Consider the following 13,528-nt stretch of genomic DNA (forward strand, 5'->3'; position numbering starts at 1 on the left):
AGAAGGAGGTTCGTGTAGGAGAGCTGTTTCTGTTAGTTCCAATTTTCTGACAAATGTAAAAAATATAAGCCGTGTAATAGATGTAGTAATTATATACAGAATTTCTTTACATGTATTTGCTATAATCGATGGTTAAAATGTTGGAGAATTCTCGAACGATTAGCTGCCACGATCTATTAATATTAAGATCTATTTTCATTATGCTACGACAAAGAAATGGCTCGAGCTGACGTAATTTTATTTCGTTGGGGCTTAAACGTTATTACGCGCGAATAAATGCACGAAAGCAGAGGCGAGGCGAATTGATTGGCGTCTGGGCCTAAGCCGAGCCGTAAGAATGCAGCGTCGGCGAGGCCTTTGTGTCTCGCGTTTTAACAAGCCACGGTGCATAAATTAATCCAGAAGCCCGATATCGTTTGATTCGCCGCTGTGCCGCCATGTCCGTCCAAGTGCACCCACTTCTCCCTCTATTTCTCCCTTTTCCTCTCTTCCCGTCTGCGTGGCTACGTATTTACCCTCCCTACAGATTATACTGCTTACCTGCCAATACACGGTACACTTCGTAGGTAATACCTCGCGTACGTGCATGCACCTTATGCACCCGCCTCGATATACACTTTTTATGGCCGTCGTACCGTACTACTTCCAATGGTAGTCTTTCTTTTTCTTTTTCTTTGATGTTTCGGTCGCCGTCCGCGCGAAACGCTGTTATTTTCACTATATGTCGCATATAACTTTTGATATGAAATCACCAAATTTAAAGTGAAAAAATGGCGGAAGATTACTAGGAAACTTGTTGAAGGATTGGAATTGATAGGTATCATATAATGATCAAAAGTTTCTAAGTTTACTGAATGAAACTGAACGACATCAGAATTTTATCCTTTCCGTATCCGCATAGAGCCTAGAAATAGAAATGGAAATTATGTCGCATTTTACAGAATTCTTTTGATTATGCCGGAATAGGTTTCTAAGGTTAAGTTTGTTTGGTTCTCGTTAAATATTTATTAGTATATTTGTCGCCATTGAAAAAAGCTTTTATTTATTCAACAATCGAAGAAAATGTTTTTATGGAGTTCTTTTAATATTCCTTCTTATTCATAGCCAACTCCTTTACTTCTTGCCTGCTTACCATACAGCACACCGTTCTATTGTCAACATGATTGAATATAGGAAATATAAAAAGAATTCAATACACATACCGTTTATTCGATTTTTTCAAGTTAATTGCCGCGTTCAATAATGCATTAATTCAAAAAGAAAAAATCAGTAGCTTACCCGCGATATTGTTACAATTCCTCAACCTTCTTTTACCATTTGTACCCAAGTATTCATAAATTTCAATTAATTTAGCGAGTTGAACACGTATTCCTTGTATACGTAATCGCTGGCAACGAATAACGCAAGTGAGCCGCGTTAGTTCAGACAGCTGCTGATATGCGGCGCTTCGACTGGATCAGCGAGTAGTTACCCTAAGCCACGCTAGTTGGCAGCACAGGCAAGGCGCGATTGGGTTGCATTACGTGTAGAACTGTGAAAAATTCGTTAATTATCTGAATAATTAGTGCGTAATGTCGTTGATAGCCACCAGTTAATTAACCGACAATCACGAAGAACTTGCGGACAGTTAGGCTGACAGTCGGGATGAGACAACTTTCACAGATAGCTGTTATCTGCATGTAACGCAATGTAAGTATATACGTAAACACGCCATTCATGGAACATAGCACGTAGCAAGTCAAAATTTTACGATAAACGTACGACGTTTCTACAATGACATTTTGCCGATCGGATAAATATCGACGCTCGACGAGCTCGTAAAAACGCAACTAATAGAGCATAATCGTGTTTTATGTATTTTTATGGGCAATTCGTAATCGAATCCCTTGGGCGGTCTCGTCCCTACCATTCTGTACCCATAATCCACCCCCCCCCCCCTTTTGAGCGGCTCTTCGTCATCGTTGCGCCGCTGCGCGGCCGATTGGTCGTCCCTTTGAAATATAAACACAGTGCATTTGCATGTTTTCCGGATTTAATTAGCTCCGATGCGATTATTAATTGCTCGCGGCCACGGGAATGGTCGCGCGTCGATACGTCTACCTCGCCTCCCCCTTCCGCCTTGTATTTACAATTTTCGTTCGTAAATAACAAACCGTGGCGACGCCGCGGGTCGGATTTTAACGAGGGAATTAATAATTCGGCAGAAAGAGGGTGAGGGGCGGAGGGTGGGAAGCGGGGAGTGGTGGTGGGGAGAGGACGTGGCAGGGCCGGAAAGGGAAGGCAACGGGGCGAATTCAAGCGAGCATACACCGGGAGAAAAGTAACGACCATAATCGCGTGGCTGGGGGTTTAATGGCGACGGATTGACCGCGTACCAAGGTGGCCGCTGATAAGTCGAGTCAGTTGCAAATGGAGCTTTTCTGTGCGTTACTTCGGACGATCGTTAGCGGAGATCGAAGATACCGTTGGTTTCACAAGGGAACGTAATGGTTTGACGAAGAAAATTCGTTCAGAGCGTAAGGCACTGGATGTGTATATGCGATTTATTTGTAATTTCAGATTTGACCTCCAACCGTGTTGCGTAATGTACAAATGTCGATCTACTTTTATTCCTTACATAATTCGTCTTTCTTTTTGTTTTATTTATATCACGAATTTTAAATTACACTTTCGAATTTAAATCGTGTTTCTCCGAATTACAGTGATTACAAAAAGTATTTACGGAGTATTGTATTTATTGTAACGTTCATATACCAATTAATTGGTATGTGTATATATCCAAGTACATATATTAAATCTCATATCACCTAGTAATACTCACATATGATTATGACAATGACATGTAACGGATGATAAAAAAATTCTTCGTTAAGGAAGGAAAGTTAAAGAAGCTAAGGAAAATGAAAATATGTACAAATATCTCTCATAGCCAGCGCGAGTGAAAGATATAGGAACGTTCATATTTACAAATAATTGTACGAAGATGTCCCGATTTTTCGATCAAAATTGTATAATTTATGATAGCTAAGTAACTGGAAAATCCAGTGATCCAGGGTTTTGCGTCTTGGTCAGAGCAGAGTTGACGTGTTTTAGTTGTTCGCCCGTGCACGTCGAGCGGCGAGTAGTTTTGTTTTTTGGCTGTAATTCAAGTCAGCGTGCAGGGTCAGTCTACCGGGACCAGTGAGATAGTTTATCATCATTTAGTCCTCCCGACCTGCCGCAACATTTTAAATCTCTCCTATCTCGGCCGTGTGTCGCGCTGGTCGAGGACATATGCTTTGCTATACGCGCGAGCACGTCAGCTTTCGAGCTTGTCCATGCGCTCAAGGAAAGATTCTTCCTATCTCTCGCCTATCGTGAATTAGTTTTTGCACTCGAAATTTGTTTGGATACATGATTACGTCACGATAAAGATTTTTTAACGTCAACCAACTAACTGGAAAAAATAATAAAAATCAATATCCCGTTTCTCTTAAAGGTTCTTTTTTTCTTTTTCATCTTTGTCTCTCCTCTTCTACCAAATAGTGCAAATCGAACAGTCGAACGAGTGATCAATATATGCTTTAGAGAGAAGAAAATGAAATCTTTCCTAAGAACAAGCAGGCATAAGAGCGTTTCATTTTAAAAGTATCGAGGCTACTCTCGCGTCCATCGCAAATTCTCCCGCTCCGTTTCCACGTAACATTAATTCCAGAGCAAAAGCAAGAGGAAAGCGTCTCGACGATCGGTATATACACGAGATATAGACGCGAACCGGTGCACCGAGTGGAGAAGGAGCGCGGTCCGGAGAGGGAGGAAATTGAGGGGTCTGGGAAAGGGGACGTCAAGCGCCGTCGATTCGCCCTGAATTTACGCTAAGTGCACCGCTGTTGCAGCGACGGGACCGGTAATTCGGAGAACGTGGTCCCGGGGTCCCGGGGGCGGGTCGTAGGTCGGCAGGCAGAGTGCCAGAAAGAGAGGAGAGAATCGTAGTCGGGAACAGGGCACACGGGTGGTGCGGTTTGCTCGGGCTTTGCGTCCTCCATCGTCCGATTTCCGACCTCTTCCACCTCCTCCCTCTCGGCCTCCTCTTTCTCTCGCTGCGTTTCCACCTTCTGGCTGCACATGCACACAGATTCGGCATTGTAGCGCTAATTAAACCAGCGCGTGTCACGAGTCACGGGCTGACATCACTCCGTGATTCCTGACCACCTCGGACCGCCCAACCACCTACTACTACCTCGCCTCTACCTTCTGTGTTCCGTTCGGCCCCACGTTCTCCATTTCCCTTCCGTCCCTTTCGGTCTTCTCCTCCTATCTCATTCTCTTTCTATCCTCCTCCCTTGTGTTCTCTGCTACTCCGTATTCATCCCTCTCTCCCTCCACCGCCCTACCGCTCCACGCCGCGACTGGCTTTTGGCTGCCATCGATCAAACGGCCTCCGCTGCGGGCTGCGTTTATAACTCGAACAATCGGACGTGAATACGGATAGGGAAGGCCGACGAGGATCCGTCGAGAATTTCCCTCGACCTGTTTTCTTCCGTCGACGCGACGATAATTCACCCTTTCGTTTGTTGTTTCAATGGAGGCTAGCGAATTCGACTTCGATCTTCTTCTCGTCTCGCGAATTCGGAATAGACACGGTCAAGATAGGTCTCCGCGGAGAACGTAAAAATAGCCGAATTTCGAGGTCCGAAGAATGAATATACGTATGTATTTTGAAACGCAAGGGACACCTTCGCGAGGCATGACGAAGCGCTCCGTGGAAATTTTCCCAACAAATTCCAGGCTTCTTCTATTTGTGTACTCCCAGGAGCGAATCCTAAAAATGGATCTATGCTTTCGTCAGGGATAGCCTATTATTACGCTCCTTATTACGTTCCCTATTTTAAGATCAGCGTTTCTTCTTCAAATTCCACGGACTTTCGGTTTATTATGTCTGCTGACGTATTTCTCTCAACGAAATGCTTCGTCTGTCTTCGTTTCTGTATCGATCTGGAAACTTTTCCCATGACATATAACAGCCATAGCGAATAACGATAATCGATTCAACGCTGTAAACTGATCGGAGCACTATTTAAAGGAACTAATAAACCACGTTTCGCAAGGTGCTTTTATTTCCGTTTGAGACCGTTCCATGGTGTTTAAAAATTCAGCTTACGGCTGTTCGAATCGGCTGGCAAAGGGTGACGGGGAACGCGACGACCGCGCTAAGTGGCAACGTAAATTCAAGCGTCCTGGAAGGAAAGAGTGTTAATTGTGGATTTGCGTTTTATGGAGGAAGTCGCGGAAGCGGAGTGTGTTCGCGAGTGGCCGCGCGCAACACCGCAGCTCGGTGCTCTCACCTGTCTCCGTTGAGTTACGTTAACACCTTTGTTCGATGTTATCTCCGGTGACCAGGTTCCTTCGGACCCGTTTCCATTACGCGTTTAATGGTAATCGCGCGTTCGCGCGACACACCGTGGCCCGTAGCTGCGTTTGTCAGCCGCGCCTACGTACGAGACCCCGATCTGTACGCGCCTACGTGTTCTCCGTGATCTGAAACGCGCGTTTTCTATCCCGGTCCCACTTCTCCTCAGCTTATCTTTATTCTTCTTAATAACGTCCATTCGATTCGGCGCGCGTGTCACGCTATCGCATCCCTATCAAACTTGTTTCGTTTTCGTGTCACCGTCCGTTTATACCATCCCTTTATGACGATTGTCCATCTTGATAGTCTTGAGAGAATATCAAAGTGTTGTGAATTGTTCTAAGGAGACTCATCAAATTATTCTTTTATGATTACATACGAACTTTGTTAGTATATTGTTAGAAAATGGTTTTATTAATAATATAATATTTTAATCATATAATATTATTTTAATAACGCAGATTTATAAAGAAGAATGCCTATAGTTAATTCAGTATTCTCTTCATAGTTAACTCATAATATACAGATAGTACTTATCGTTAATTGAACACAGATCTGATGTATTAGAGTCTAGAAGAGATCTATATCATTCTTTGTAGTTAGAATATCCTATCTAGCATTCCGTCACTTTCTACTAGGCTAATGTTTTATACCTGCTTTGTGTTGTCTTTGTTCTTTTTCATTTTTTTTTTTTTATTTATTCATGTTTTAAAAATTAAAAAACACGGGGAACTTGAAATATTTCAAAATGAGATATTTCAATATAAAATATCTCATTTCAAAATGCTATATATATAAATATATGAATATTTCAAAATGAAATATCTTAAAAATGAGAAGACACTAAGTAAGACATTTTAACTAAGGAGGGCAGTATACAAGTTTGGAAGAGAATGTGGACTTAGTCTTTCAGTAACCAACTAGCGAAAAACAGGAATTCGGAGTTTGAAACAGCAGTCATTCACGAAAAACCAATAAGCAAAACCTACCGCTAGGATAGTTTTCGGATATTATGCGGCATTCGTGGATCGTTTCAAGTAATTGAATTAGCAGGTGACTGGGAATCGCGCGCGTTAGAAAGAAGGAAGCGCGAAGGGTAATCGTCCGTCCGGATGTGGCGAGGGTGTGTTTGTCACGGTCAGGTGGAGAACGTCGGAGACGAAGAGCGGTAGCGTCGAGATAGTGAAAATCGCACAGCATGCTGCTTAAAATTAATTACTATACTGGCCGGTCAGTGAAGTCGTCCGGCTTGTCCGACAGCCAGCCGTCTCGTAGTAGCGCAACCCACCGGCCATTACAAACTGCGTCCTGTTTATCAATTTGAATTCGAAAGACGAGCCGAGAGAAGACGAGTCCGCGGCCCCGCAACAAATTACGTTTATCGGGCGTCATTAATCACCCGGCGTCTCGAACATCTGCGAACGTCCCTCTCCTCTTTCTCTCTCTCTCTGTTTCTCCACCTCCTCCGCCTCCAGTTCTGCCACCTCCCCCCGGGAGAGAAAGACACCGACTACGCGAAACGGAAAATACAAGCCGTGGTTCGCCTCTGGCGTCGTGGAAAATTCTGATCGCTTTATCGCGGTGATCTTCCATTCTATACGAAGAACAACTCGATAACGGCGGAAGCCTGCTGGATTAGGAGTTATCGTGTATGTTCTTTCGTCTTCTTTCCCTTCACTCTGATTTATTCGAAGATACTTAATGGTTAGAGAAAAGATACTAACTACTCTACGTAATTTATCATAGTGCTATCGGTGACACGTGGTAAATGAAAAGTTCATTGCGTCTAGTGGGAAGAAGGGACACGAGGATTATAGATTCATTCAATTTGGCGCTACATATAGTACAGGTGTACTTCCTGGTCAAGTAGTTGAATTGTTATGAAATTTTCAATCTATTTATGAATACGAAAGGAATAAAGTTCTTTGTAATTAGCAATTGAATATATCTAATATTAAAGACTTAGAACTAAAGTTTCTCCGTTGAAAGTGTCTTCCGAGGTTGGATGCGCCTCAACAGATGTAAAGTTGTCACAATGTTAACACGACGAATTATTGAAAAATAATTTTTATCTCGATATATTCATCGATTCATCTATGGATTATCCTTAAACGAAGAGTCTCGAAAGTACGGACGAGGAAGATCGAGGATACCTATTCCGAATAAATTCCGTGCTGGTAGCACGTTGGTGGGTGGTATGGGCTGACATTAAGGTTAGATTGAAGTTACCGGAAGAAGGAGAAAAATGTAGAGGAACATGGTCACGAGAAGAGAAAGACCGAAAGTGAAAGAGAAGAATAAAGAGAAACGGGCGAGGAGAGTTACAGGCGGCGGCAAGAGGAGAGCAGGTGCAAACTTGGCCTGTCAGGAAGTCGCTTACAGCTCGAGGACAAAAGCTTCCCGAGGGACTCGTGCACGCCTGGAAGCAAGACTAGGGACGAAGCTCGGTCTCGGATAGAGAAGATGCCAGCGTGGAAGAAGGTTGAAGGTGGCGCAAGCTGGGGTGGGGCCAGCCTAACTGTGAAATAACAGGGTGGCCTCCTCAACCCTCGTTTCAAGAGGATGCGATTCTCATACGTCACTTCCTTACGGAGAAAGAGGGCGGTGTCTCAGAGTGGAAGTAGGTTATATTGATTTATTTATATCGAGGACGCAACTTCGATACGATGAGGTTTTTGGGAATGTATCTATATCCGGCCTATAACCTCGTCTATGTTTTCTGTGGTTGATGGATCCTGCCGTTACGTTATGCCCTTTTAGATATTTATCTATACCGATCCTCAGGACGTTTTATCCACGTTTAATTCACATATACATTTAACATACAGTTGATAGCAAGCAATCGTAAGAACTGAAAAGACACTTATATGTTGCGTTTTATTTTCGCACGATGCTGGTCGAAGATTAACGAACGGGTCAAGTAACCCTCAGCCAAGCGAGATTCCAAACGAATTACAAAACCGATGACAGACTACCGAATGGAGTAACACGATGCATGAGGCTGACTCATAAAAAGAGAGCAGAATTGTAATTGAGAATATCCGTGCGATTGGCCAGCGAAAAAGTTCAACGAACCATCCGTTGAAACTGGAAGCACGACACTCGTTAACACAGATGAATCAGTGGCGGACAGCGGGGGACCCGATACCGATGAGAGATCCATGGACGCGCTGCTCGAATTACATTCCAATTTACAATCGTCGAGCGTGTGATAGTCTGTAAAAATAAACCAGGACCGTAGTGAGAGACGCGTTCGCGCGGAACGTATCAGACTTCGGGTCCTGACTTTTCGTCTCCGGCTAAGACGGCGACAAAGATGAACAAAACGGTCGTCGAATCATCCACCTCTCCTCCAATTCGGCCATCCTCGATTCCTGACTCTCCTTCCCTCCGATCTTTCTATCTCATTCACTCCGGGTTTCATCTGCTACACACGACTCGACCGCGTGGCATGACTGTCGCTAACACGCGAACCCCGAAGTTAACCCGCAATTTAGCCGCAGAGCGATCGTTCAAAAGAGACGTCTCACTTGATGCCACTTAACGAATCCCCCGCTCGGCCCGACTCGTGCTCCGTTTCCAGATGCGACGATTGCTCTCCTCAGAACACGGAATCGGCCGTGATTAAAGTTTCAGGGGCGGAATAATTCATGATGCGGTTCGAGCGCTTCAATGAATTCGAATCGTCGCTTTCGTGTGTCTGCCATGGACTTTCCCTCCGGATTCAATTATCAGCTCGTGACTATCGCGTCTATGAACGATTCGATTAATAGGACGAATTACATTTGCTGATAAACTGTTAAAAAATTGATCGTTATTAAACGAGATGAATACCGGAAAACAGACAAATAGAATGGAATTCGTGGTATCCGTTTATAGAGCATCGTAGACATTCTCGGACGTCTTTGAAAATTCTCACGATAAATCACGGTTACAGAGTTGACGGGGTGACGCGTATGATTACACCCTGTCTCTTAGCGGCTATAAATTTCTTCACAGCCGCTTCATCTCCACTCTAGGATCCTACAGGTATTCCCGGAGTCCCGTTTCATCGACGACTTCGGGGATAACTGTGACGCACGGTCTGCCAGTGTTTAATGGGTCGGCAACGCTGGCGACCGACTCCGAATAATCCTGATGTATCGTTTATTCGCTCGTTCCTCCTTCCAGCGTAGAAAGGCAGGATTCCATCGACGTGAAGCAGTCATTTTCGCTTTCTCCGAAGGATCTCGAGCTGGTCTCGACTTCGTTCCTTCTCGACCCATACTTCTACCTGCCTGAAGCGTCTTTCCTCTCATGATACCGTCCTCGTCTTTGTTATTCCAAAATATTATTTCACTCTTGTTTGTCACACGAGTATCTTCGAGAAATTCATTCGAATTCGTCTTTCGATGCACGTTGATCCGTGAGTTAGGCGTCATCGAATCTCTAATCTCCGCATCATTAACGTGAATCCAGTTGTCCTCCGAGCCAGGGATAATCATTACTTTCGAATCACTGGTTCGGCCCTGTCATTTGGTTAGGCTACAAATTAACACGACTAACCATAACCGTAACATCGGGTTAAACGCACCTTCTCCTCGGGCCGTAGAATTAGTATCCCAGCTCCGTTTTTTAGTCCGCTAAACCTTTTGAAAAGAGAGACTTTTACTTTTCGTAGTGCCACCTTAAATCACGGGTCAAATTCTATATTCTTCACACAAGTTTTAGTTTTTCATCGCATTATCTGGAGCTGAAAGACAGTGCAGTCGATTTGTTTAATTAAGTGTCATGGATAATAAAATGATTCGTTATTTTGGTCCGTAGTTCAGACACACGAAGGAGGACATCTAATATCGGCGCGCTTGGTCCACAGCTTCCGAAGCAATTTTCTGCTTTTCAAGAATATAATTTTCGCCGGGGGATGGTCGGCTATATTTCCGTAGATAAGACTGTAGCTCCGGCGGATCCGGCGGCCGCCCGGGCGAGACCCTACTCTCTCGTGTGAAATTACTTCGCTCCGCGGCTTACTCTTATCCCCCGGTGCCACCCTTTCTTACCGTGTATCCTCATTCAGCTGGGATCTCCCTGGAAATAAAGTAGATACCTTTCCTATTTTCGCATCCGGAAAATTGCAATACCTTGGCTACGAAACTCGTTCTTGTCCGCCTTATAAATCAGTCTCGCGGCCTCCCGTTTGCCACGTTAATCGGTTCGTGATTCGATCATTTCTCCTTTCGTAGTTCCTGATTATTTTCGTCGTATGTATTCACGTTGATGCTGAGTGCTTTGATTTATCATCGTACTCTCGATGTCACGAAGAAAAGAAAAAAAAGAAAAGATATAAAAGAAGAATTTTTTCGAACACGCGACTGTCAACGTTGATATTAATCGACGATAATTTAATCGTGAATTACGGAATATCTCGCGTTTTGGTATCGCCAGTGCATCTGTCGTATCCGGCGCGACGTTGCGAGGATTCGTTCGATACATTCCGGCAGGCGGTGAACCCGTTTGAGCGAGTACCGGCTCTTAACGCAACAAGCTCTCCTCGCGCGTTTATCTAATTATTATAATTGTGCGATTATTCTTGGTCGAACGAGCCGCGGCAGGGGTGAGATCGCATGCCGACCAGTGAAGCCGGGAAAAAGAAAGGAAAGAAGTAACGGGATATATATGGAGCAGCACGCGATAGAATCTCCCTGGTCGAAGTCGTGATCGTTCGCATCACGAATTCTTTGCACCCTTTGTGTATCGAGACTCGGTGCATTCTTTCCACGCGCACCTCCACCACTATTGCTCTCCGCTTTTTTACGTATCCGTGTAATAACAGTTCCTGTGTTGAATTTTTACTACAGAGCCACATTTATTTTTGTATCACCAAGAGGAACTCCTCTTTCGATGGTCGACAGAGTTTTTATGTTTCCCTATGTATTTGCAGGAATTTATGTGTTTCATTAAACTCTCGAGCGGCGACTCTCTCGGTGATTCGATTCGTTTCTGATATCGTTCACACGATGCAAATTCGATTCGTACTCCGATCGGTGTTCGCTCACGGTCATCGATTACGTGACCGTGCGGTTCTAATCCAGCGTTTTTAGAAAAGAACCGGTCGAGGGCGATTTTGTTTGATACCAGGTGATATTGAGAAGGCAGTGATTAACGGTGAATCGATTTTTTTCTTTGCTTCAGGTAAATGGTGTCCGCGTAGGGAATGGAGTTCGCCGCCGGACGCGCAGCGAGCGGCGAGCGACGCGCGTCGTGGCGTTCTTTACTCTTCCGTCTTCCTCGGTAGCCCCGGTAAGTTTTACGAACTTCTCTCTTCTCACTTCTCTTCTGAAACTTTTCACCCTTCTCTAAATTGAATATCCCAGGCGAAATATGGGCCGGCCTGGTTTTCTTTGGTCGCGTACTCTCCGACGTTCTAGCCGAACTCTTGTGGAAATTTTCAGCCGCTCGTATGTTACCCTTAATTAAACGGGACTCTGGCTGTTTAACGTCCCCGTGGAGTACTAGCATTAATCGTCGCGATTAGGCTCGTGATTTCGCGCGTAGTATATTTATCAGGTACTCGTCGGGAATTTCCACCCTCTCATCGAAAGCTACTAGCCTGGACGATGTTTACGAGGAACCTGAAGATTCTCGTTCCTAATCCTTCGAATAAATTTCCACGAAGGAAGCACTGGAGAGGAGACGAAGAAACAAGTGTAAAAAGGAACGAAACGGGAGCGAGAGTGTCTGAAATACGCATGCAGACACGGTGTGCAGTGAGAACGCGCGCGATATACGCGGCCGTCAGTGGGAGGAGCGCAATCGTTCGCGGCATAAACAAGTTTTAATCGTGCCTCGGGCATTCGCCGCGTTGAATAAATATTGATATCGGGTGACGCGACGGCCAATCAGAATCGGGGCTTATAAAGCAAGCCGCTTACACCTCCGCCTGTCTATCCATGCTGCGACGCGTACACACGCGCGCGCGATCCCTGTTCCATCTCGACGTGTTACAACATCGCTGCCTATCGACGATATACTCAGGCACGAAATATCGAGAGATAAAAAACGAAAAATATATTATATATGCTCTGCGACGCGAAAGAGGGGATTGATTTCTTGAATATTCCTCTTGTATGTCTCGTTAGTCTCGTTTTGCTACCGGTGGGTCGCGATCGCAGTGGCGTGATGATGTCAAGCATCGATACCTATCGATGCCCGTCCAATTCTCGCGGAAACGATCGTCAAGCTGTCCATCTTCGATTTCTCCTTTAATTAAATTACGCGGCCGCCAAGGAGGACCTCGATAAGGGGACGTAAATCACTTTCAGCCGATAACTAATCGAACGATTCCAAACGAAAGACGTCCAGGCTCGTCGTGGAAGACAGAAGTATCGCGCATGCGCCCGCGAACACCGCCGCTTCCCTCTTTTCTCTCCCTATCGCGTTCCTCTTTATCTCGGGCCCTCTCTTCCTCTTCGTTCGAAGGAACGGAGAGAATATGAGCGAATGCCAGAGGTAGAGAGAAGCTTGGCGAGTTGACGCGACGCGACGGGGAGAAACCCGGAGAGAGGGAATGAGAGAGACGGTATAAGAGATCCCGGGTGTGAGAACGGGAAGGAATCGACGATGGGTTTGGGGGAAAGGGAAGTAGAATCTGGGAGGACGAAGAAGACAGACAGAGGGTAAGCGAAGGTGAAAGAGAGAGGTCCACGAGGCGTCTCCATGGCAACGAGGCGAGGCGGGAATGCGACGGTAACCATGGCAGCCGCGGGTTCCTCTCTCGGACCGACCTGTCTGTCCCTCTTTCTGGTCCCTCTTCCTCTTCGTTCGCCTCTCTCATATGTACCTCTTCCTTCCGCCCACGGACTGAGCCACGAGCACACCGACGGATCCGCAAAGAGAGAAGGTGGAGCAGTGGACGCGGGATCTGCGCTCTCGAGAAAGCTCCTGGCTTCTTCGTTTTGCTCTTTTCGCTATCTTTTCTTCTATACGACGACAATCGCGATAGCAATAGCACCGTTTTATCGTGCCGGTTAAACCGAGATATCGACGCGATGGATAAATACGCGAAGTAGCAGAGGCCGATCGAGGTTTAATTGTAATTGCGGTGTAGAGCGCGGAACTTTGAAATACTTTGAATACATGTAGGGAACTTTGATAGACAGC

At 45.3% G+C, this 13,528-nt stretch overlaps 1 protein-coding gene across 6 annotated transcripts in view; it reads left to right on the forward strand.

Annotated features, from left to right (window-relative positions):
- The window catches only part of LOC126922340 (homeobox protein homothorax), a 500,699-nt gene that overhangs the window by 261,075 nt on the left and 226,096 nt on the right, over positions 1-13,528 (forward strand). For all 6 annotated transcript variants that reach the window (XM_050734824.1, XM_050734825.1, XM_050734826.1 and 3 more), the window contains exon 9: positions 11,561-11,668. In XM_050734824.1, the coding sequence (XP_050590781.1) occupies positions 11,561-11,668 (108 nt within the window). The remainder of the gene's footprint in view (positions 1-11,560; positions 11,669-13,528) is intronic.

This window comes from Bombus affinis, chromosome 11 (genome assembly GCF_024516045.1).
Source record: "Bombus affinis isolate iyBomAffi1 chromosome 11, iyBomAffi1.2, whole genome shotgun sequence".
Classification (NCBI taxonomy): domain Eukaryota; kingdom Metazoa; phylum Arthropoda; class Insecta; order Hymenoptera; family Apidae; genus Bombus; species Bombus affinis.